The sequence below is a fragment of the Taeniopygia guttata genome, chromosome 1 (genome assembly GCF_048771995.1).
Source record: "Taeniopygia guttata chromosome 1, bTaeGut7.mat, whole genome shotgun sequence".
NCBI classification, from domain to species: Eukaryota; Metazoa; Chordata; class Aves; order Passeriformes; family Estrildidae; genus Taeniopygia; species Taeniopygia guttata.
In genome coordinates this window covers 808107-833751 of record NC_133024.1, presented here as the reverse complement: position 1 = coordinate 833751, position 25645 = coordinate 808107, and the positions used below count along the sequence as shown (strand labels likewise).

The 25645-nt window shown below is 39.0% G+C and overlaps 1 protein-coding gene across 35 annotated transcripts in view; it reads left to right on the top strand.

Moving 5' to 3' along the window:
- Positions 1 to 25645, top strand: part of ABI3BP (ABI family member 3 binding protein) — a 127412-nt gene that overhangs the window by 99686 nt on the left and 2081 nt on the right. For all 35 annotated transcript variants that reach the window (XM_072933340.1, XM_072933389.1, XM_072933424.1 and 32 more), the window contains 9 exons: positions 2440 to 2550; positions 5225 to 5308; positions 6771 to 6839; positions 7509 to 7721; positions 9166 to 9277; positions 17316 to 17395; positions 18819 to 18848; positions 19819 to 19980; positions 24337 to 24450. In XM_072933340.1, the coding sequence (XP_072789441.1) occupies positions 2440 to 2550; positions 5225 to 5308; positions 6771 to 6839; positions 7509 to 7721; positions 9166 to 9277; positions 17316 to 17395; positions 18819 to 18848; positions 19819 to 19980; positions 24337 to 24450 (975 nt within the window). The remainder of the gene's footprint in view (positions 1 to 2439; positions 2551 to 5224; positions 5309 to 6770; positions 6840 to 7508; positions 7722 to 9165; positions 9278 to 17315; positions 17396 to 18818; positions 18849 to 19818; positions 19981 to 24336; positions 24451 to 25645) is intronic.

Below are 25645 nucleotides of genomic sequence, written 5' to 3'. Positions count from 1 at the left end.
TGCACTTTCTGTTACTGAATGTCAGGTAGTGGAGTTTTCTTAAGTAAATCGAACTTGTGATTTGCAGAAACTTGAACGTTTTTTATGCGCATAGATTTGAAGGGACATTAGGACCAACTTTTACTTGTTTTATGGCATTTGATGTCTAAAGTTAAGCTTTTAGAGTTTTGAGGTCAGTCAATACCTTCAACTGTAGTCATGAAAGGTAGTTGTGTATGGTTGTGAAATTAGCTACTACTGTTTCATAATTTTCTTGTATAACTGCAATCTCAGCTGTCTTCATGAGGCCTTCATATGTATATCAATATTCATGGGATTGTAGAATGGCTTGGGTAAGAATGAACCTTTAAAGATCAAAGAGTTCCACCCCAGCTGCCTTGGGAGCGACACCTTCCACCAAACCAGGTTGCTCCAAGCGCCATCCAACCTGGCCTTCAGCAGTGCCAGGGATGGGGCGTCCGCAATTTCTCTGATGGACTTCAGGAGGTTTGCACTGGCCACTGCTCAGCCTGCCAGGGCTGTCTGGATGGGATCCTTCCCTCCAGTGTGCCCACTGCAAACCCCAGCTTGGGGTCATCCACAGAATTGCTGAGGGTGCACTCATCCCATTGTTTTTGTCACCAATGTCTGCCCTAGGAGGTTGCTCATCCTTCTCTTTCATCAAGAGTGACCGAGTCAAGGACTCACAGTCCATAATAAACCTAGAGATTAATTAAATCTGAATATTTCACCATGTCGTTGTCCTTACAAGAATCTACATTCACAAAATCCCTAAATTCTATTGTGCATCCTAATTTACAAGTTCAGTCTCCACACACTGGTAATTAGATTTGGTAGCATCATTGACCAGTGCCCAAATCATCATGAGAAGTAGCAGAAGGGAAAAATAGGAATTCCTGTTTTTCCAGAGTACAGTACAGTAGATTCACTTGAGACCCAGTACACTGAATGCAATGTTTTAGTTTGCCTGTAACTGTTGTAGTTGTGCTGCTCATAAAATATGATAGAGACCACTGCCAAGTCAGTACTTGCACATTTTTACTTCATAAACATCTTGGACAATCCCTTCTCTAATTATGGGCAGGTAGAAAAGTAATGAATACTACCATACAGTAATATCTGTGGTATGATAACATATATACAAGAATTTATTATACTTTTTCAGGCCTTAAGCATATTTTTTTCATCTCCATCTGGAAATTAAAAATTACTATGAAACCTACAAATGCTATTTTCAAAATCACTACATTCTCTTAAATTAGATAAAACATTATTTTCTGTCTTGATCTGAGGGATTTTAAAAAAATAATAGCAACTGTTTTCTAAGTGACTACAGGAGTCCGAAAAGGAAAAAAGAAGAGAGAGAGATGGAGATATTCCTGTTTGTATATTGTAAATATTTCCAAAAAAGCTCTCCTAAATGAGTCTTGGGATCTGCTCCCTTCTCGCCCACAATCTCTCCGTTTATAGGGTAAACTAAGGTCTGATACACAGGACCTGAGGTACCTAATGGAGCCAGTAATTCAGTATCAGGCAACTTGCATAGTTGTTGACATTGGCAACCTAATGAGAATTATGCTACTCTTGAAGATTTTCTCCTTTTAGGTACAAAAAGGCTTTTGTTACATAAATGTGTTGCACATATCTCCTGAATTTTCTTAAGAAAAGAAGGGCAAAGGAACAAAAATCTTTTCCTTTGCCTTTGCATAATAAAATGCATCATAACTGTCTGGAAAATACAGTAAAATTTTTTGTAAGTATGAATTAAGGGGCTTAGGTTTTCCTTTTAGACCTCACTGTCAAAAGAAATTATCAGATAAATGTAATGGGTGCTGGCTGGAGCTACACATTGAAATAACCAAGTAGAGTGCTTCAGAAATTTAGACAGCAGTAATTGACTTTAGCCATGTCAGTGTATGAGGTGGCAGTAACTTTTTTCAGTTTTGAATGACACAGAATAAAGTGTTCCCAATGATAATTTCATTTTTTTACATCTTTTGCTTCAAGCTGAGGGTGGCCGGTTGTATTAGTCAGAAAGAACAAGAGGTCAGAAATTCTGTGAGTAGGATACTGAAGATGTTTCCTAGCACATTGAGTTGATGTTTGTTGTGTGAAGATGTATCCATTTGAATGCCAAAAAATTACTGTTGACAAAAATGAGTAACTGCACAGAAAGTGAATCACTGAAACACTTGTGCAAAATCTCAAAGGAACTAAATTTTTTCAGTGTAAACTTTGTTTAAAACTTCATGGCACACAGATCTCAGGGATTTAAGGCTGAAAATACAACTCAGATCAGCTCCTAATCTCACCTCTCCACTTTTGGTATTAAATCAGACATGAAACATTGAGAAGTCAGAATACAACTTCTAGTGTGTTTCTGCTTTTATGGAATTTGAGGATAAATAATTAATAATTCTGTCTTGTAATGCCATTCAGTGACCATACCACCTGGCCCTCAGCACCCTCCTATACCTCCTGCCAGACCTACACAAATGAGAAGAAAACCTCTGCCTCCTAACACCGTGACTGGTAAACCAGGGAGTCCAGGTATTTCAGCCTTTTCAGCATATTGTGTGTGAGATAATACTGGCTAGCAGGGTTTAGGAGAATTCTATAGCATAGATTTCTTTGATCTGTGATATCTATAGAAACTAGACTTCTGAAACATACAGGCCTCGTGTCTTTTGTCTTCTTACAAAAACCCTGGGGTTTTTTTCCCCTAACCTAGTTATATCGAAATCATGCCTAGTAAGGGAGCTGAAAACAAAATAGCACACTCCAAGTCGTCTTTTAAGATCAACCTTAAGAATATTTAATGTCTACTAATATTGTTTTTGCTATTTAATGTGCATATTGAATGGGAGATGTTGACTATTGTGCTTCAGTGCCTAGTACTAACTGGTTATTTATCATGGAACTGCTCATATATATATATGGTACATCCATTAGCTACTGCAAAAAATGAGCAAATAGTCACCCAGACAACTAACTGCACTGGGAGGTAGACCAAGCTGAGTTGTGTCATGTGCAGAGTTCAGCTTGATTATTGTGCTAAAGTATTCTGGCTTCTCAGTATTGGTTTAAGAGGACATAGAAACTTTCACCTTTCATATTTTGTTTTAAGTTAATCCTGAAGCGGGTATTCAGTATCCACATGGATGTTCTGTCAGTGGATTCCATATAAGAATCCTTAGGCTAACATTATTCCATGTAGTCAGAAACTATCATCTCCTTAAGCCTAACATCATGACAGCTTTTTTCCTGTTCATATTGATCTCTGTAGTTCCTTAGAGATATATTAGAATATACAGCTATATATGAATATACAGCTCTACTGGATTTCCTATTGTGGATTTTTCTTTTTTGTTTGTTTCATTTGGGACTCTATGTGCTATTAAGGTACTAAAGACCTAAATAATACTTCAGTATTTTGTGTGGCAGATGAGTAGCAAGAATCTCCAGATTGGATGAGGCAGTCTATATATTTATTCATCAGCAGAGCCAAGATTGAAATACTGTGTCTGTACCTGTTGTAGGGTGGTGTTTCCTTAGTAATAGTTCCAAGAAAACAGTCCTAAAATCTCATATATTTTCTTTTGCTTGTATTGGGGTCTATACTAATTCTCTCCATTAAGTGTCTAATTAATTTACCAGTGTTTTGAAATTTGAACCTTTTTCCTTACAGTGGAGGCCAGGTTATGTGGTAGTCAGCATTTGCCATACCTTCCTAGGCTTTCAAGATGGAATAAATTGGTTAAATGATCTGGTTCTTCCTTGTGGGGACGGTAGATTTTCCTTCTTCTCTATTTCCTAGTGTTTTATCCAGCTTAGTTTTAAACATTATAATTTTGTTTCTTCTGGTTCCATGGAGAGACAATTCCACTGTAGTAACAGGAAAAAATTGCCTCAATGTTCTTCTTGGATTTTCCCTGTCAGAATTCTGTCCTCTTTCTCTTTAGCACTGTGATTAATTCCTTACTTGCATCTTTCTAACTCATCCAGTGGATATTATGGAAAGTTTTCTATGCAGACATTAAAAGTCTCCTGAATGGGTAAAAAAATGGAAATGAGAGTTCCAGAAACTTTGTGAAACTGAACTCTAGCGAGAATCTTTCAGATTTCCACTCTATTAAGAAAATTAGTGGAAAGCAGGGATTTTTGTTGTCTTAAACTTGGCTCACTAGAGTTCTGTCTTCAGTTGCTGTGTTCTGTATCATATATGACAGGGAGGTAACTACACTATATAGTTCTTGACTCTTCAGAGTTGAGATTTCGCTGTCATATCATGGTTATCTGGGAGTATCTGCATGTTTTATGAATTTAATTCTTGTCTTTTACAGCTGTTATGCAAGAAATCAAGACCTTTACCCTGGATTGTTTGCCTCTTAGAAACCTGTTTTCTTTATTAGGTGGTAACAGCTGAAGAATAACAGCAATGCCACATAATCTAAAATACTTTTTTTAAATAGTTGTCTAATTATAAGTGATAACATTGCCTCTATCAGTTAGTTTCTGTCCAGACTTATGGAACCTACTACAGAAATGAGTCTATCAAGAAATCTTCCCTTCTTGAGTGATACAGTGCTATAAATGTTGAAAATGCTGGACTTGGCTGCATTTTCTTTGCTTTCAGTTGAAGTGTATCTTAATTTCTTTTAGTGGAAGCTCCAGTACTGTTCTGTGGTTAAACCCTCAGTGCAGACCACAGTTATGGACTTGGTGTTTATCACTAGAAATGTTCCAGCACCACTAATGTATGTGCTGTATTGAGAACAGAGGTTAATCTTTCCTATATTTGAGGGAGGACTCCAAGTTTCAGTTGCTGACTTCAGCTATTGTGCCTTGCAACTCAGGAAGAAATGTGTTTTTTCTTCAAGGAACAGCAAAGTCAGTGGTGGTCATTTTGCATCCTTTTACCAGTCTGTGTAGGATGGTTCTGTGCATTAAACCAGGTTATATTCTAGCCAAGTAAAGTCCTCCAAGACAACCTCAAAGTAGCAATGAAATTTCTTACTGGGTTTCAGGATTGGGTTACATTTGCAGGTAGCACAGTTCAGAACTTTCCTAAATCCAGCTGAGGCATTACTATGATTTGAATGAAAATACTTGTTGCATGAAGCAGTTGTCACAAAACTGAGTTCTCTTAGAAATCAGAAAGCAGTTTGACTCCTTCAAATGCTGAATGTCTTGTTGCTACAAGTCCCTCCATCTGTCACTATAGCTAAGCCTGCTGGACCAACACCACCTGTGAGGACAGGAACGTTATATAAGACACCAACAGCTTTTGCAACTCCAGAGTATTATGGTAAGCATGTTATAAACAGTTCTGGTTTTTTTTTTTTGTTTTTTTTTTTGTTTGTTTTTTGGGTTTTTTTTTGGTTTTTTGTTTTTTTTTTTTGTAATTAACATTAAAGGTTCCATTTTTATTTTGCTTCCCTTCCCTGAACTGAATGCATCAATAGATGCATTATATATTTAACATGAAAAGTTTTCTGTCTGGAGTAAGTCTGATTTCTTTTATGCCTCTTAGTAACTTCTCTGATTTGACTGAGATCTAGCTCCCTTCTCGTACACATCTTGGTAATTGAGAACGTGACAAAGCTTCCATCTTCCTAGAAAGCCATACATACTCAGTAGGCTTTATATACAATTCTGTGGCTAATTAAAGCTGTGAAAAAAACGGATAAGGCACTTCTTTTCCTGGATGCTTCAATTTTCCCAGGACATAAATTCAACATGTTATTTGTCAGTGACTGACAGTGCTCATCATGGATGTGGTAGCCTTCTTTATTTGATCAAACTGCCACCATTTAAATAGAAAAAAATTGTAGTAGTGCTATCATAGTGGTCAGTGGGTAATTTGCCCTTTATGAAACTGGGAGTGGATTACAGATTCAGAGCTAAGTCTTTTCAAGGTGGCATACCTGGGTTTGGAGGAGGATGTGCTTCGAATTTTTGAGCCCAAATGTGCAGTTCCTGGTATATTGTCATGAATGATGCTGCTTCTTATTTTCCTGGATTTATAGTAATACTTAAATTCTTTTCTCCTTACAATGAGCATGAACTCACTGTGACCCACAGTCCCAGTAAAGCATGCTGGATGCTAGATTTATTTATAAATGCTTGTTAGGAAGGTATTGCGTTTTATCTGTTGAGGTCCATTGTAGCATTTGCATCACACTCAGTGTAGTGACTAATTAATACAACATCGTATCATGAATCCTGGCCACTTTAGCACATTTCTCTTCACTAGTGTATTTGCTTTCAATTTCCTTCAGATTTCATAGAAGTTGTACACTGTGAAGACAGAATTTTTTAAATTTCCTCATTTTCATTTTTAGAGAAGTTACTCTGCCAGTGTAATAGTTCTATATATCCCAGGGACATCAAAAAAGCCCCAAACTAAACAGCCAGCACAGTGCTAAAAGATCCTTTTTCCATGGCTGACCTTTTACTTCCTTACCAAAAAATTAAATTAAAGCAAATGCAAGACCATAGTCTAAAAAGTATTTTACATATACTGCATGAACTAAATCCAGCAGCAGTCATGAAATCTGTAATTTTGATTATGGCTGGCTGTACTAGCAGGTAAGTGCAGGGCTTACACAGCATCACAGAAAAAGTACCCAAAATTAGGAGCCAGATTTGGTAGCAAATGCCTACCATTTGTCTATTCTTATAATTATTTAAAATTACAAAAGTGAAATGTTGCAGTTCTAACACTGAAACTTTGTATTTATTGCAAATTATAACTGTGTTTTCTGCAGTTGATGAAACTGTCTTCAGCTCAAGTCCTACATCAGAAACAGATTCTTCAGGAAAACCAAGGTACCAAGGTAGGATATTCATAACTATTGGTATTTTTATTTTAGGGAGCATATGAAGTCTGAGCTATCTTGCATCAAATTATCTTATTTGGTTATTCAAAGGCCAACATTTTATTTGATTCTCTGTCACTTTAGTGGCAGATGTAAGAGCTCTAGTACAAACCAGCATTTTCTAGACTGAATTTTGCTTTTACTTTCTGGATTAAAGTTATTGCTCCTACTGGTAAAAGAGTGTATGTGATGCCTTTGTACTAGTGTACCCCTCAAAAGCTGCAAGTCTTATTTTATGATATGATTTTAAAATTATTTTTCTATTTTGTGAGAGATTTTAATTCTTTCAAGCAGTGTGCATCACCTGCTAATACCTTCAGAATGTCATTTCATCAGTGGTGCCAGTGGGAAGGGGGTGAAGCAGTGCAGATTCCAGGTCAAACAACAATAAGTAAAATATTAAAAACAAGCAAAAAAAAAAGACAAAAGTGTAAAATGCAAACCAAACAAACAAAAATGAGGAGCAGCTTGCTATTGAATATATGGGGTTTATTCTGAAAGCTTTGTGTTTCACTTGTGCAGACTTTTGCTTGGTGTCCTGGGATGGATGTTGTGCACCAGGTGAAAGGGCATTGCCATGTTGTAAAAACACTCTACTGAATAACAGCCCTTTCCCATTGTTCTTAGCCCCCCATGTCAAGTACATGAAGAAGGATGATGATGTGCCTTGCTCCATCACGAGCTCTCTGGAACATTTTCCTCAAGAAGAAGTTGGCAGCAAGGAAGAGCCCACTCGTCCTCCGCAAAATCCTCCAACCAACCTCACGGTGGTGACTGTAGAGGGCTGCCCATCCTTTGTCATATTGGATTGGGAAAAACCAGACAATGACACTGTTACTGGTTGGTTTGATTTCTTTCCTCCATTGTGTGATAATATAGTATTTCCAGCTTAATTTATTTTCCCAGTAGTTTTTTACCATTTAAAAGTACTTTAATCCTCAGGGATTAAATGAGCTCAGTGGTTTGGGGGTTTTTTTATGCTACTGTCATCTGAAGTATGGGTAAGAAAATGCTACTAGATTATAACAAGATTTACACAACAAGGATCATTGGTGTCAATGATGGCATGAAAAGGTACTTAAATATGAGTCCATATCTCTTCCAATTTTCTGGCTCCTCTCTGTACAGGATAAGAACTAGTCAAGAAGTTCCAACAGTACAGCAGTATATCTAGATTCACACTCATAATTTAGGCATCTTTCTTGACCTGAGGCTGTTGTTTCACAGTGGGCCAGACACAAAGCTTACATCCATCTAGTCAGTAGAACTTTGCCAGCATACTACTTGCAATATTATGACCCACTGCAAGAGGGTCAACAAGACCACTCTGTTAAAAGAATCTGGCTTTTTTTAATTTCTAGAGGAAGGGGTTTATATTAAGAATAAATGCCTGTGAGTCATGCAGGACTCAGCACACAAGTAAACATGCAAAGATGGCCATTGTTAATTCTTCCATCCTCTTCTGTATTTCAACATTAGCTGACAAAAATTTGAACATTGAAGTTAACTAACAACCCAGTTAATGACTCATCAAAATCAATTCTGAATTCAAAAGAAGGCATTGAATCCTGTTTTCTGAAAACAGTGATTGCTTCATATTGGCACCAGTACATTACTTGTTTAGACAGGCTTAAACCAATTTTGCTGTCATCTCTTTCTATTTTTGTAGTTTATGCATGTTTTTCCAATCATCTTATTTAAGCATCACATCTCTTTTTTTAAATAAATGCGCTGTCTCAGATAGAAAGGTGGAAACAGAAAACATAATTTCTTGCATCATTTTGCTTTTTGAATCCTTACTTTGCCTGATTTTAACTGTGTACAATGGGTTTTATTGGGTACAACCAAAACCAATGTATAATGGAAAGGTCTGACAAATAGCAACCAAAAAATGATCATATTCACCTCCTTGTTTTCATAGAAACTGCAGGTGTCAGGAGCTAAGACCATTCTGCTCACACCTTGGTCCTTTGTGTTGCCACAGAAATAAAGGGCATTTGTTGCTTTGTGCACTGAGTAACAAGCAGGCACTGGATGCAGCCAGTAGTTTTTGGTGTCTGTCTGTGTGTGCATGCACATATTTGCATGCTCATTCATTTCCTGCTTTTTCTTTTCCAACTTGAATAAATTCAAAAGTCCAAACTGTATATTGACTTCAGGCTGGCAAAAGGCAGAAAGGTTGCATCCCTGTAAAATTGCATACCCATTCACTATCTTGTTATATTTAAGAAGTTCAAGATAGATATGTTACTTGATCTAATTTTTCTTTACTGTAATTTTCCAGAGTATGAGGTTGTGTCAACTGAAAATGGAGGAAGTGATGGTGAAAAGGAGAAATCAATTATCACTACAAATCAAACCCATTCTACTGTGGAAAACCTAAAACCTGACACAAGGTAGCTAAAAAATATAATTTTCTAAGTTAATCCAACTAATTTAGACTCTCAGCTGTCTGCTACATCAAATGGTAATACCTATGGAAATAAGACCCAATGGGTTTTACTCCTGTTTTGATAGAAAAAAAAAAAAAAAAAAAAAAAAAAAAAAAAAAGTATGGTTTGGTTTAACTTTCGTGTAAGTTAACAGATAAAATGTATTTGAGGAATCTTTAGGAAATTTCCAAGAGTGTTTGTGGTCTGGACAAGCTGCAGAAGTGACTTGTTGTATCAGAAAGACTATTTGTCAAAAGTAAGAAAATTACCATGGAGAGGAAAAACACATTTGTCCTGAATATATAAGTTTGTTTCAGCATCTTAAAAGAGCTGGCAAATTAAAAATGAGTAAGTGAATTCCAGTTCATGGTGTGTCTCTCATGCAACTAGTTCAATGCTTATGCTTATGCATGATCTATCTTTAAATATCAAATCTCATTCAAAAGTATTCTACTTTTTATGGTAAAATTCAGAGCAGAGAAGAAAACCCATTGTCTTTTGTTATGTTGTTTGTTAATTGATCAGAAGGTTAATGAGTGACACTTGGGGTTTTTCCTGCAAGACCATCCATTTGGCTTTGGTGAGTGGATATTTCTGTTTTAGATAATCTAAGATATAAAGGGATAACTTTTCCTGAGCAGGGAGCAGCTACCATTCACCAAGACCAGCCTCAAAAAGGAAAGACAGTGAAAGCCTTTCTGGACCTAGAGAGCCACTGCCCAAAATTGAAAACCTTTGATACAAATTGCAGTGGTGCATGTCTCCCAAGGCTCACCAGATTTAAGGATGTAAAGTCCTCAGAGTGGCTTTGTTCAACAAAAGTCCCATTCCAAGTAAAATGTGTATTTCCTAATTTTGAGGACACCTTGAGAGCTTTGGCAGAAGCACAGGAAGGTGCTGTTACCACTTAAATCCAGGCTTGCTGGCACGCTAAACTCGGGGAAAACAAAAAAGTGGTTAAGACAGGTGGCATCATGTAGACAGTATCTGTTCTGCCAAGAAACATCACATGTCCATAATAAAAGTCTTCTGTCTATCAGGAGCTGCTCATTAGATAAAGGAAATGGGCTTGTGGATAAAACTGACTGCAAATGGGAGGGAGAGCAAAAATTAAACACAGCTTAATATTTATTAGCAGAGTCCCTGGTATGTTTAAAAATCCACCAAGAAATACATTAAGACTGGAAAGGAAACCTTTCCATAACTAGCCTCAAAGGAAAGAGCTGTAGAAAAGGTAGAGCTGGAAAAGAAACTTGGAAGAGAAATAGAAATCCCTCCCACAAGTGATCAGCACTTGCAAAACTTCCAACAATATATGGAAAGAGAGATGCTCAATAACAGAAGGTGGATTAACTGGATCCAGAAAAAAAGCACTGGCTGAAGAACCTCTTGGCCTGGGAACACTTAGGAGAGCTGACAAGCTGAATTAGAGACCCTAATTTTTCCAACTTTCCTGAATCTCACAGTGAAGCTTGTGTGAACCCCTGTGCTGAAGGTCCAGTGCATTCAGAGCTGAAGGCAGCTCAGGACGGACCTAAAGCAGACAGACTGAAACAAAGACTTCCCAAAAAGGCATTAAAATGTTTGTGAATCTGTTATTAGGAGATAATGGCCAGACTTTAAATATTTCAGGAATTTGGACAGTGTTAGGGAGGCAACAAAGAGACTTTTACAGTTGCCCATCAAAAATTCAGTGTGCAACTGCAGCAGTCAGTAAGTACAACCCAGAGGTTCAGTGGGATGAGGATTATGGTGAACTGTCCTGAGTGTCCATTTAGCTGTCTGAAAAGTGACTAGATCCAGAAAAAATGCACTGGCTGAAAAAAGGGTTCAGAATTCGAGTACAGTTATCAAGTATTTGATTTTAGCAGACTCCTACCATGGTAATACAGAGATGGAAATGAAAATGGACTTTCATAAGTGTACCACAACTTGTGAAGGTTCATTTTAAACAAATTAAGTTGTGTATGTTATGGATGTTTGATGCCCTTCTGTCTTATATATGCCACCTTTATGTGTTTCTGGTGACTTTACTGCAAGGCTGATACTCTGAGATGAAGGTCAAATAGAGATTTGAAAAACTTCTGACTGAGGATATAGACCCTTTAAATAAGGTGGGGCACAGTCAGCTGCTTTCTAATGCAATGGGTTGTTTGGGGGGTTTGTCTTAAAAAATGTGTTAGAGCCTCCTGTACGAAGTGATTTCATTGGAATGCTGAGATCCATATATTTTTTGCTCAAGGAAAGACATATCATATCTGTGCCATTTTCCTACAGTAAAGCATGCCTCACTGTTGACAACCACACATTTATTTAAAGGATTTTTCCTTCTAGGACAAATATTTTATCCTCTTTTTCACCAAGACAATTGCCAAATATGGTGATTGCAGGATTTCAGATCTTAGAAGAATTCTGATAGTTTAAATAACCCAGAAAGACCAAATGTTGATATCCATTATTTGGTCAGTCAGAGTTCTTGAAATTGGTATTCTTGCTGTCAGTAAGCTACTGATTGGCTTCAGTCTAGAATTCTGTTTAATTTAATCAGATTTGCCTCTGGTTGTAATCTTTACCTGAAATATCTCAAAGTATGTGGTGTTGTTATGCTGTGTGAGCTAGATAATGATATACATCTTCCTTATACAGACAGCTCACTGGATATAACTAGTGCCTGAAGAAAACTTCCTCTTCTTTTATGAATGTCTTCTGCTTAAACATTTCTCTTATAGATGTGCTTCTGTGATCTAATATTCACATATACAGTGTTGGTTATGACTGCAGTTAGCTTCTGTTAGCTTCCAAGGACTTCAGAGTAGGTCCAGGTCACATTTCACTCAACTCCCTGTTCAGTATCACACTAAAGCACACACCAAACTTTCTGCAGTTTTTGCCATCTTTATTTTTCTGTTAATGAAAAGATGGTAACAACCAAATTCCATTTATTCTTCTTTCTCCTGGTTAGTCTGAACATAGTCAGCTACTCAGTCTCTGCTCTGCTGTTCAAACAATGAGTTTCTGTCACTACTGTAGTTGGTGAACCCTGAGCTCAAAGGAACTAAGCCAGCCCTGTCATGAAAAGGGGCTTAGACCCGGTCACCTTCACAGGTGTCTCACAACATCTGATTGTCAGATTGGACCTTAGGGGCAGTTTCTGGGCTTGTAGATCTCCGTTTCCTCCAGTTTCTTTAATGCAGGTAGAGGTGGTTTCGTGTGTTAATGCGAATGTCATTTCTATCTTAGCAAAGAAAAATGAGAGAAACAAATGCACTAATATGAACTAACAATTTTTCATCCTCCACATGGAAATTCTGTGATTCTTACAGTGAGAAATGCAGTGTTTATTCCACTTGGAAGAGAGTCAAGCTGCAAGACTGATGGCTTTGGTCAAAGTAGTTACAGTCTAACTTCCAAGCAGCCATTTGAGGACTGAGACCTGCAGTATTCCATCGAAGTTGTCATACAGGTCTCCTGTTTCTGAGTTTCCTTAAAAGGCTGCTCACATTGGAACTCCCAGTAGTATATCCAGGACTCTGCTGTTTTCCTTGTTTTACATTAAAATTTCATAGGAAAGCATTGCAGTAACTTCTCCTATGTTAACAGTCAAGCAAGATCTTCCATATGTGAGCCAAGATAAGGTTGTTATCCACAATTTTCAGTATTTTTTTCCTTGAGCTGCCTGTTTGCTATAAACATTGAGAGGCCTGAGAGAGAAATGGGCTTTCTGTGGTTTTTGTTGTCTTAATTCCATCTCTTGTGTAGTAATAATGGTGTTCCTCTGCATATTCTCCTTGGAAAAAAATTGGTTTCACTGACCTGTAGTTTTTTCATGGACATTCCTAGCCAAAAATATTAAATGCAGATGTTGTTTGGGTTTTTTTTCCAATGAGATTTTTTGTTATTTCTGCTGGTTTCTCTGCCAAAATATGTAGTTTTTATTTCTGTATCCCTGCCCTATCTTGGAACCCTTTTTTTCAGTCAGCGTACACTTTCTCTTTCATTCTAGTGGTTTGTTTAAGGGCAGTGTAGCCCATAGCACAGACCATAGTGTCCAGGAAGTTCTACAGCCCAAATTTCTATACAAGCCTTCAAAAAAGAGCCTGAAGACGGCTGGAAACTGTCTATCAATCAAAGAAAACCTCTATCAATGCAGAAAGTTTAGCTTTTGTTAACAGCAAGGCTCAAGAGATAGAAACTACAAAGAAAGCTTCAATGCAGCAAAATTCTGAAAGTGGCAGAAAAATGCTGGAGGTTTCTATTTCTTTTATTAAAAAATGAATAGATACTGTAGTAAATTGCTGTTGATATCAGGGTTCATGGATAAGCATTTCCCATTTCTCTTAAGCCCTTCTTCCAATTGTGTTAGGAGAAAGAGCCCTCAAAAAACATAGTAGTTTGTTTGTTTGCTTTCTTTCTCTCTTGCTTTCTCTCTTGCTTTCTCTCTTGCTTTCTCTCTCTTCTCTTCTCTTTCTGTTTCTTTTTCTTTCTCTCTCTTTCTCTCTTCCATGGTCACACTGCTATCCAAGCACACTCTGCAGAGACAGAGGAGCTCTGTGCACAGAGCCCTGCACAATTGCCATCCCACACCAGCATCTCCCCAGAAATAGACCTGAAGTCCCAGGACTCAGCTGCTCCAGTTCTCCTGTTATGGTGAAAATCTCTCTTCACCTATTTTCAGTTCTGCAATCTTCAATCTTCTCCTTTTGCATGATTTGAAAAATGCAGGAGCAGCTGCATTTGCCAGAGTTCCATGTGGTATAGTGATTTCCTGTGCTGGAAAAATACACTCCAAGTAGTAATTACTGTAAGTTAAGTCCATTTAATCTGCACAAGGACTTTTATTGTCTTACACAGTTTGGGAGGATTTGGAAGACCTGCTCTCCAAAAGTTTGCAGGATAGCAATCTTATAAATGTTAAAGGTGTGCTGCATTAGATTGCTGCTTACATAGGACAGCAGAGTTTTTGGTGTATTAGGGAGGCAGATATAAAGTGGAATATAGACTCCAGTTTCTCATTAGGTGAGTCTGAATAAGCAGCAGACATGGATTCTATTAATTTTGTCATACATTCTCCTTGAAACTCTAAGCATTTTTCCCCTTCTTTGTGGTTTCTGTAGGAGTGCATAACAGATGGTACCTTTTGTACCCTTCTCACCATTTTAAGTATATTTGTCAGATCTTTCACCTGACACAAAAAAAAGGAAGACTTTAGATTGTCTTCTATTAAAACAGCCACAGTATAGCTTTAAAAATACACTAAACTATGCCATATTGTGATCCCAGTCCGACATTCCCTTCCTCTCCTTTTCAGTGTTCTGTCAGCTGGCTAATTCTCTTCATCTCCAAAAGTGGTTGGTTGTTATTTTTGTACCGTGGAAGCCACTGGTATTGTTTTAGGATTGAAATTGGCAGAGGAAAGGAGCCTGTGATGCTTGTAAAAACACTTACCACGGAACTGTAGAATTGCATGTATTTTAGTATCTAAAAGTTCCTTTTAATATTATTAATAAGAAGCTTCCCTAATTGACTGAGCCAAACTTTGGACATTTCTTTATTATGTTTCTTTTCTCCAATTTTCTTTATATGTTGACATAAGCTGAAATCTCTATCTGTAGATTTTAGTTCTTTATTTAAATTTTGTCTTAATTTTCCAAGCTGTGGTTTGGTCTTTTGCAGAGAACCTAGTGACCTCTAAACCACAATTTGAAAAACAGTTCTTGAAAAATAACCTTCGGTTCTTGTATTTGTCTTTTTGGAATTAGAGAATTGGTGAGTCCAAGTTCATAAATATTTTTGGGAACAGTACTGATTCCTATGAAGAATGTTGCCTGATGCAGCTCAAAGTAGGGTATATCAACTATTGAGAACAATATATTTGTTCAAAAATCAGCAAAGTGCATACAAAGGGACAAACCCAGATTATGATCACCCATGAGAGCAAACCATAAACTGCCCATAATGCAATAGAACATTCCATCTTGATCACTATTACAATAATAATTTAGATCAAGTGTTCCTTCTGTAAAGGAAGCAGGAAAACTTTTTTGCAGTCTTTTATATCTAGGTGTGGATTAATTTCTACACTTTTGAAAATGTATCATCTAGCTATTACTTTAACACCCCCCCCCCCAATATATTAGGAAATCTTTGTTTATGCTTCAGAGATTCTTCAGAAAGAATCTCCAACCCCTTTGCTACAGTTCTCTAACAAGAGAACTGATATCAGCTGCTAACAAGACAAAACAAAATTCACTTTCAGAGTCAGTTCTGAAAGCACAGAACATAATATCAAACATAAACAGGACACAAAATTTGGGATACAAACACTATAATGTCACCCTAGGACATTTATGACATTTCCTACCAGATGAGAGCACTTCTTGACAAAAATTTTACCCTACCACATGGCCAATGTGAATACTAACTACTCAGGTCCTATTTTTTAAAGCATGTCTTTGTTTAAGCAATTTGGAGTTGAGAATGAAGATTTATAAATTTCTTAAATTGATTATTTAGTTAGTGCCTCCCTCCTACTGTGGGTAATATAGGTAATTCCAAATGTTTAAATAAATGTCAAAATTTCTCCAAATAGACTTTGTCAGCTCAAAAGAAGACTGTGTTTCTCTTAGCAATATCTATGAATTTCCACAATGCATCTGTTCAGCATACTAGTCTATATAAGTATTTCCCTCAAAAAGAAAATAAAACCCTAGAAATAAAGGCAATTGCTTAAGTAAGCAATTTTAAAGTTAAACATTGTCTTAGAAGTACAGTGGATGGAAAACAGTTGCTGGGTACTGCGTGAATACTCCACTGAGGTTAATTAGCTCAGGTTTTGCAGGAGCCAAGGAGGAATGAGAGGTAATCCAAAGTTTGGATTGAATTATTCTTCTGGGGAATTGCAAATGGAGTTTACAAATTTCCAACTGTGCAGAGTGTGGTATGGCGGTTTTCTTTCTTTAGAAAATTGCTGTTTGGAAATGATTCAGCAATACATTACAATGTTGTGCTTCAGTCATGAGCCACCAAAATTATCATGGGTAACTGATCCTTCTCGAGTCAAGAGCTGGATGTTTAGTTGCCCACTTCTGAGAGTCACATTTTTTTATGTGTTTACAGCAAAAGTGCCTCTAATTTGGGGCCCATTTTCCAGACCTACAGTCCCTTTGACTCGTGTCCTGTGGCTGCCTGTCACTGATGAATCTCTGTTAGGAGAGATTCACCCTGCATGAGCTCAGGGCATGGGAGGTGTCCCACTGTATGTGGCACTTCCACTGTTAATCAAGCACTGAAAGGTGGGGGAGGCTTAAGAAGAGGAGGCTGGCTTGGATTTTTTTCTTCAGTTGTGTTATTTTCACAGCAATGTGTTTGGTTCCCAACACAGTGATGAAAATGGATCATGAGATAGATAACTACAGCACAGACCAGTGTTGTGCCACATCAGTAAAAACACATGCAAAAGAGACTCTGCACAGTGCCTTTGCTTCATATACTTATTTTTAACATACATTCGAGCAATTGGAGCTTTGCCTTGGCTGAGCTCCTGTCCTGGAAGACTTGCCCTGTGTTTCCTGGTCTGTCATTGTGGGTGGGCCTGACAGGCGTTGAATTGGAGATTTGTGTTCCTAAAACAGCAAAAAGTACAATAAATAGCAATGTCCTTTACTCAGTCTGTGCTTATCAGGTTGCCTCAGACCTAATCTAACCTTGCTCCCTTTGCCAGAACTGAAACTGCTGTGTAGAGGAGACAGACAAGTCAGTGTTGAATTAAATAAAATATTAATAGTATGTGTGCAAAGAATCATCAAAAGGACTGGTTAATTTTGTGTTCAGTTCCAGTCATACACAAATAGGACAAAAGATGTCTCCATGGCTTTGTGGCAAGAAATTGGGCTTTTTTGTTCTCCAGAAGGGGAGTAGCACCAATGTGTGTTGCTTGCTTGCTCCAGAGTATTCAGGAATGCTTAGTTTGCAAACTGTTCATCTCTTCTATTTTATTCACCAGTTATGAATTCCATGTGAAGCCCAGGAACCCCCTTGGTGAAGGTCCAAGTAGCAATGTTGTGGCATTCAGTACTGAATCAGGTAAGAATTTCAGAGATCAGCACCTTCAGTACCCATGTTTGTGGGATGCATGAAAGGCTCTCTCACTTCATTTTGTGCATTCAGTCTTGCTCTTTACTGTCTCCTGACTGGCTTTTCACCACCATGCCTGGAAAGTCAGCCTGGGATCCGAACTGTGCTGTGTGAGGATGTAAGATGGACAGACTGCAAGAGAAAAAACAGAGGAACTTTGTCTGGTGTTCATTGCAAAGAAAATTACTTCATCCTTAGAGAGGGCTCAGTCATTTAAGATTTATATTCCTGACCTTTTTGCATCTATGCAACTCATTAGCAGCTTCTGGATGGGGAACATTAAGGTTTTTTTGGGATGGTGTGCTCATAGGTGTTTTTGCTACCTGTTCAATAAGGCTGCTGTAAAACAGTGATGTTGTTTGGCTGAAATAAGGATTGAGAAAGAGCTGTTGTGAAAAGTCAGTGTCCCAATAGGTCCCCTTCCACCCTGTTTACTCCCCAGTGAAACTGTAAAAGAGGTGTTTACAAATCTGTTTTTGCCACTGGTTGGTTCCCAAGTCAGGTTCTCTCTGACTCAGAGGTGAGAATGAGAGAACTTTTGCTTTCGCTATTCTTGCTGACTTGTTGACTTTAGGCAAGCGAGATACCATCTTTTGTGCAGAAGTGTTTATTGCTTGGTAGTACTGAAAGACCACACAAAACACAAAATGGACTTAGCCTTTTTAAAAGGACTTTCTCAATCCGTGTTTTGAGCCAGGTGTAATAATTTAATAGTCCTCAACTAGTGCTGTCACTGATGGATGAGAGTTTTGGCTGAGCAAAGGATTACTCAGGGAGGAGTGCAGACTATGCCACACATATTTAAAAACTCTGAATACACTCTTTGTAATTCTAGATTGTTGTAAGTGAAAAAAAATTGTTTGCACCAAGTGCAGTTTTCATGAATGACAAGGCTTATGTTCTGTCTCCTATTTAGTTTGGACAAATTAAACATTCAGTTTTGTTTTTTCTTAATTGCACACATCCATTTCTCACATTTGGTCTTTCAAAGCCAAGTTTTTTTGTGGCCAGTATTACAGATGTGCCCTTTTTATTATTTAGGTTTTAAAATTGAAATCTTAATAACACACAGTACAATTGGGTGTTGCTGGTTACAGATTTAAACTCTTGTTTTTACTAGAACTCTGCTTGGCTGGTTTTGTCCCATAAGTAAAATTATTAAAAGATCATTGATACTGGAGCTTCACACAAGAAATATATTTCTTCTAATTTAATTTAATACAAAAGTTAACTTTACTTCCAAAACTCTTTCTGTTTCACAAATTACAGCTTACGTCAGCTGTAAAAAAATCACTTACCAATGCTTTTCCATAGAATTATTGGAAATGTTCGTTTTACAGTGTTTGATTGAATGTTTGTTTTCTTCCCCCAGCGGACCCAAGAGTGAGTGAGCCAATTTCAAGTAAGTGTTTTCTGTATAAATCTGATCAGCAGTTTTTTTCAGAAATGAGATAGCAGAATTTTACGAGGAGGGTGGCTCTGCTGCACAGCTGGATGAGTTTCAGGATCACACAGCTTTCACACACAGCTTCAGTCCTTCCACCCTGCCTCTGCTAAGGAATTCAAGGCTGTTTGTTTACCTGGGCATAAGGCAATCAACGTGATGTGGAGCTCCCATGGCAGCTGGGATGGCTTCAAACCAATGTACACAAATGAGCAAAGGACAGCCTCATATTTTCTCAACCTTGTCATTAAAGTAAAGAAAGCTCTGCAAAATTAATAATCTACTCCAAAGTTTTTAAGTGAGTTAACAGAGGCACAACTGGGAGGACTCTATTTATCTGTCTTTGTGTTTTAGGAAAATTTTCTGCTTCAGAAGGCGTGATCTAGCTCTGCTTTAGGCCACTTACAAGACTCTTCCTGTCCTTGATGGAAGGTGGACTGAGCTTTTGAAGAAGAGCTGAGATCATTCAAGCAAATTGGGCTGTTTTTTGTAATAGTCATCACTTTCACTTTGACAAACACTGTAGGACCATTTTTTTCCACATAATTAATGGCACTTCATTTTTATATATATTTTGTCAGATCACAGTTTGCTGCAAGTTGATTGTCTTGGCTTGAATGCACTGAAGAATGGTGACTGTATCACCCACTTCATAAATGAGAGTATTTCCAATACAAACATTGTTCCCTAACAAGGTCCTAGAATGAACCTATTCCAAACCTGCACCAGAGGACAGCAGGAGGAGGTCTCAGTACCAATTGTATCTGCATACTTTGGTGCTTCCCTGAAATATTTCTCATGTTCAAAATACGGGTGTCATGGTACATTCTGCTTCATCAAGGTTTCAGTTCTAGTAATTCAAATGCATTTATTGTGTGTGATTTTGTATCCAGCATCATACTTCAGCCTCCTTTTTCCTCTCCTGCAGTGGGGAAAGATGCTATCTGGACAGAAATCCCATTCAATTCTGACACATACTCAGAATGCAAAGGCAAACAGTATGTAAAGAGGACTTGGTACAAGAAGTTTGTGGGTGTGCAGCTGTGCAATTCTTTGAGATACAAGATATACCTCAGTGATTCACTTACAGGTAAGAAACATTCAAATCAGTGCTGTCCATATTATATATCCGTGAAAGATATTATGGTTTCCAAAATAAGAGGTACAACTAGATGAGCTCTGGTGAAGTGTGACCAGATTTGTTTAATTTAGTCCACGGACTAATCATAAACAGTAATCTGCTTGTGCTCAGTAATCATTGATATGTTTGGTACAGAGTTTTCAGACTCCAAAGGAACCTCTCTGCAGTGATCTGATTTTAAGTACCTATTCATATACTGGGGATCATACAAAAAACTGATAAATATCAGAGTGAATAGCATATATTGCAAAACAGCCAAATTGGTGTTTAAAGAGTAGCCTGGAATAATTATTAATTGGAGGATGTGGACCTCATTTTATACCAGGATTACACTTGTCATTCCCAGTCCTTTCAGTAAACATCTGGTTACTTCATTACTTGGAGGCTTATAAATATATGACTAACTCTAGTCAACAGGTTTTACTTACCTGCTCATTTTTGTTTTGTTTTCACATTCCCCATTTTTGTTTATGACCTTTTTCCCTCACCTTTTTGTTATCATATTTTATTACTAAGGAAAACTTCCTGGACTTGCATTCTAAAGTTTTGTTTGATGTTTTAAGACCAGCTGATTGTGATGTGTTTAAGACCTGAATCAGGTGACACATGCTGGGGAAACAGCCTGTGAGAAGTGTTTTTCAGTCAGTTGATAGGAGATTTTTGTGTCTCATGCAGCTTGTGCAAGCTGTATCTGCTCCATTAAGTCATATGTTAACTTTGTATAATGCATCCCGGGCTCCCGGCTCTCTTCTGTGTGAAGTCTCTTGTCACAGACAGCTCCGTGACAACGGCATTAGCATGGCATCTGAGCACAAAGATGTGTGGGAAATGCCTGTTGAGAGCAAGCCAGGCAAGTGTGTCCAGCACATCACATTGAATTAGTTAGGAGAGACTGTGGCTGGAAGAATCCACTTTCACAACCTAAAGTTGCCCCATCTCTGAGCTCAGCACCTCACAGGAGCGGGGCTCTGGGCTCTGTGGAAAGAATATGGAAGGGAAAGAGCAGGGATATGTAGGGCAGCCAACATTGCCATAATTTTAAGCTTCCCTGCCTTGCATTCAGCACTATTCTCTGATGAGCAGAAAAGGAAAGAAAGCCTTGTCATTAATAGTAAGTACAATATGTAAATAATATCTTAGTGATTATGTGAATAGAAGAGAATGTTTTGAACAGATGTATCATTCATGCAGCTGTTGCTGTACTTACCAGCTCTGATCAGATGACAGGCACTGGCAATATGAGGCATGATGTGTCCCAAAACCAGCCAGCAGAGGAAATAGCAGTGCTAATCTAGCAGGACTAGACTTTAGCCCTAAATCAAGTGAATTAACACTGCAATGAAAGCAACTCCAATCTGAAAAGCTGAATATCAGGAGCCCATTTTCCTATTTTCATTAGATTGTTTTTGTTCTTGCTGGAAGGGTGGTGGTTTAACCTGGCTGGAAAAAGATGAGGTAGACACACTGTATTCATTACATTTGCTAAGCCTGGTTCTTGCACTTGAATTGTTACAACCAGCGCTGACCAGTTGTCACAATATTTAGAAGAAGCGAAATATTTCTGCAGAAGGAAAGGTGCTGCTGCCCGTTTGCTGGGTGAGGTCTGTGTGCAGGGAGGGTTTCCCCTCGAAGCCAGGCTCTGCTCTGAGTGTTTCATGGTGGTCCCCTCGCCGTGCCCCAGGCTAGCGGGGTGTCCCTGCGAGCGTGGCCAGCGGCACTGCGTGTGGGACCATGTGGGACCGTGTGTGGGACCATGTGTGCGTGTGGGACCATGTGTGTGGGGGGGGGACCGCGTGTGGGACCATGTGTGGGACTGTCTGTGTGTGTGGGACCATGTGTGGGACCATGTGTGTGTGTGGGACCGCATGTGGGATCGTGTGTGTGTGTGGGACCATGTGTGGGACCATGTGTGCGTGTGGGATCGTGTGTGTGTGTGGGACTGTGTGTGGGATCATGTGTGTGTGTGGGACCATGTGTGGGACCATGTGTGTGTGTGGGACCGTGTGTGGGACCATGTGTGTGTGTGGGACCGTGTGGGACTGTGTGTGGGACCATGTGTGTGTGTGTGGGACTGTGTGTGGGACCATGTGTGTGTGTGGGACCATGTGTGTGTGTGGGACCGTGTGTGGGACCATGTGTGGGACCATGTGTGTGTGTGGGACCATGTGTGGGACCATGTGTGCATGTGGGACCGTGTGTGGGACCGTGTGTGGGATCATGTGTGTGTGTGTGGGACTGTGTGTGGGACCGCGTGTGTGTGTGGGACCATGTGTGTGTGTGGGACCGTGTGTGGGATCATGTGTGTGTGTGGGACCGCGTGTCCCGGCAGTGCGGGGCCGCACCGAGCTCGGAGTTCCGCTGCACGCCGAAAAATCCTCCAAAGCTTTGTTCTTGAAGCACTGCAATTGCCTCAAAACTCGGCTGCATCGTCCAAATGCCATTGCATAAGGCAGGCAGAAACTGTATCTTTGCATGCTGTTTTTTAGCATGAATTTATTCTTCTAGTCCCGTGGAATTTATAATGTATAAAACAAAGTTTGTATCTAAGATTGTAAGGCCACCCACAAGGGAACACTGGGGAAAAAATTGACTTTGTGTTAGAATTGCTATCCCCAAAACAGAAAACCAGTTATTTCTTAGCTGAAAGGTTTTAAATGTGTTCTTTTATTACAGAAATAATTGGGCAGTAAGAATGTAATAGTCACTGAGAATGCTGCTAATTTATGAAGACTGATTGTTTGAGTTATGCATAGGTTAAGCTGTAGGCCCCAAGAATATGTGTGTATCTGCAAGTTACTGTTCTGGTGCTAGCCATTAAAATATCTGGCTTATTCTCTCTTATGGAGAAAAACTGATCTCCGTTTCACATGCCAGGACTGTTCCATAAACCAGCATCCACTGCTGACCTCATTTAACAGTCCTCCAGAGCAGTCACTGTAGGCATTCCAGAAAAGCAGGCCACCTAAAAATAAGTATTTATTGAGGGAAGGAAAAAAATAAATTCTGTGTGTGACCTTCAACAGCTGTGGAAAAAAAGAAAAAAAAAAAAAAAAAGGCTTTTTTGGGCAGCCTGAATGTTCTTAATTTCAGAGCAAAAATTTGCTGAGAGGAACTCCCTCTGACCAGTTCTCCTACAGAAAAAAACATGTTTGCTGCCAAAGCTAGATAGCAATAAATAATTTTGTAAAGCTACAGAAGAACCACATGGACAGAGGCCATCAGCTGGAGGTGAGAAGTTTTGGCAAAGCATTGTTCATATCACAAAAACGTTGGAGTTTATTGGTAGGCTGCTTTTTTATTAATTGTTCTTTGGGAGCAGTATTATAACCCACCCCACCACCTCCCAAATGGCCAGACTGGCACAGATTCAAGGCTCCAGGACACCCAGGATCTGACGAGTAACTGGACTTTCTGCCTAGCTTATACCTGTGTCCTGAGCCTTTTTCTAAATTCTCTCACCTTTCCTTTCAACATCTCAACCAAAAGTTGAACATATTAGAACTAAGTGCTCTGAAAGATGATTAGAAAGAATGGTTAAGTTTATCCAAGGTTTCCGTCCCAGGTTTGGGAAGAGAAGGTAGCATGCTCTCTTCCATCCTCTGAACTGAATTTTACTAATGTCTTGCAAATCGAATCAGCAAGTAAAAACAGCTGTCAAAGCTCCTTCCCTGAGCCTGTTAGCAGGATGAGCACAGCCTGTAACATCAGCACATGCTCCATGGGACACCTGGGACCTTGATTTCTGCTCGGCTGCAGTCAAGTGTCCTGTGAAGCAATCCTGCAAGCAAATACATGGGCACGCTCCATGCTCTGGATAAGTACTTAGTATCCCAGGTCATCTATATGTTAAGGGATATCACTTGCACATACATGTTGTAAAAATATGATGATTTATACAACAGGCCTTGGCTATGTTAGGAGGTGGTCTATAAAAACATCTCTGAAGGTACTGGGGGCTTCCTGACAGGGAACCAGACCTGCCTTCCATCCTTCCATTCAAATCACTACCAAAACTTGCTTTTTGATTATGTTCTTGGTAGTAACAGAATTTCCCTTACTGTATGAAATGTAAGGAGAGGGAAGAATTATGTCCAGGCATAGATTTTGGCCAAGAGTCGGGCACTTTTGCCTTAGCCATGAGCACTTGGAGCCTGCACGTCATGTTCAAATTACAGCTACAGGTCCTGAGAGGAAAAGAATCAAAGCATTCACCTTGGCTTCCCCACAGAGGAAAGAGTACAGCCCATTGCCTCTGGTGGTTTTTGGAAATACTCTTCACTAACTCTGCTGCTTCTTTGCTTTCAGGAAAATTTTATAACATAGGAGACCAGAGGGGCCATGGAGAAGATCACTGCCAATTTGTAGACTCATTCTTAGATGGAAGGACAGGACAGCAAGAAGATCTACCTGTCAAAGATGGTAATTCCCAGCACCTGTCTCTGTAGCAAACCTTGGCAATTCCTTTGTTTGTTTCTATTTCCTGCCAGTGGATTCAGTGCCCACTGCAGGGGTGGGCGATGAAAGGTGCTGCCAGCAGGCAGAAGAGGGTCAAGAAGTTCTCTGACAGTGAATGATGCCTTATTAAGACAGTTATGACTTGGGTTCTGTCAGGTAGCAAACAGCCCCTCTCCCGTCTAAAACAGCCCAACAAATTATTCACAGTTGGTATTACATATTTAAACCCAGCCGCAAGTTTGAGTTTGCAGACAGGCATTACGTGGTGTGTTCAAACTACCACGGTTGATTTAAAGCACAGTACATAATTAGTTGGGCATTAAGTACCTTGTTTGGTACAAATTAGAAATTGAAAATTTATGGCTGGAAAATATAATTCATGCTGCAGGAATTCTGTGTGTACTGATTGCAAAAGTGTGCCCAAAATTCCAGACAGGTCTAAGTGGACTTGAGACTGGATGTGCTAAACACAGCCATGACCTGCCTGGCTATTTTTCACCCATTGCTGAGGCTGCGATACAAGAAATTTGTACTTCTGTCAGCTGAACTCCTGCCTTGCTGCTGGCAGCAGTGCCAGGGTGAGGTGTTTTGTTCCTTGTGGGGTAAGAACTCAGGCTGTACTGGTACGTGCACGCGTGCTGAGCGTGTCATGGAACATTTTACTGAGAAAAACAGCAAAACAGTTTTCAGTACAATATCAGCGTGTTGACCAAACCATCCTCTGTTTCATTTGCAAAACATCCCACATGAGTGCAGATACGCATTGAGGTAGCTGTGGGAGATGAATGTGAATTTTCTAAGTCTTTCACAAAATTTTCCAAAAAACTAAGTAATTGAAGGTCTGAAGGGTGTTTGTGTATCTGTTTTGTGTGTTTCTTCTAAAGAGGTTTTTGCTTTTCCCTTCCCAGTCAGTGCTGCCCATTTGAAAAGATATTTTGCGTAAGAGATGGTCAGAATCCAATTTGCATTGCCAGCAAACTTCTCAGTTGTACCAGATTCACACCTTTTAAAATATTTGAATATTTTAAAAAAACTTTTACCTAACAACCTTGCTACCTCAGTTTAAAAGACACTTATAATCAGTTTGATTTCAGCAACTGCATTTGAGTGAATTCATGAGCTCCGATCATTTTTAGGCCAAAATAAACAACAAAACAAG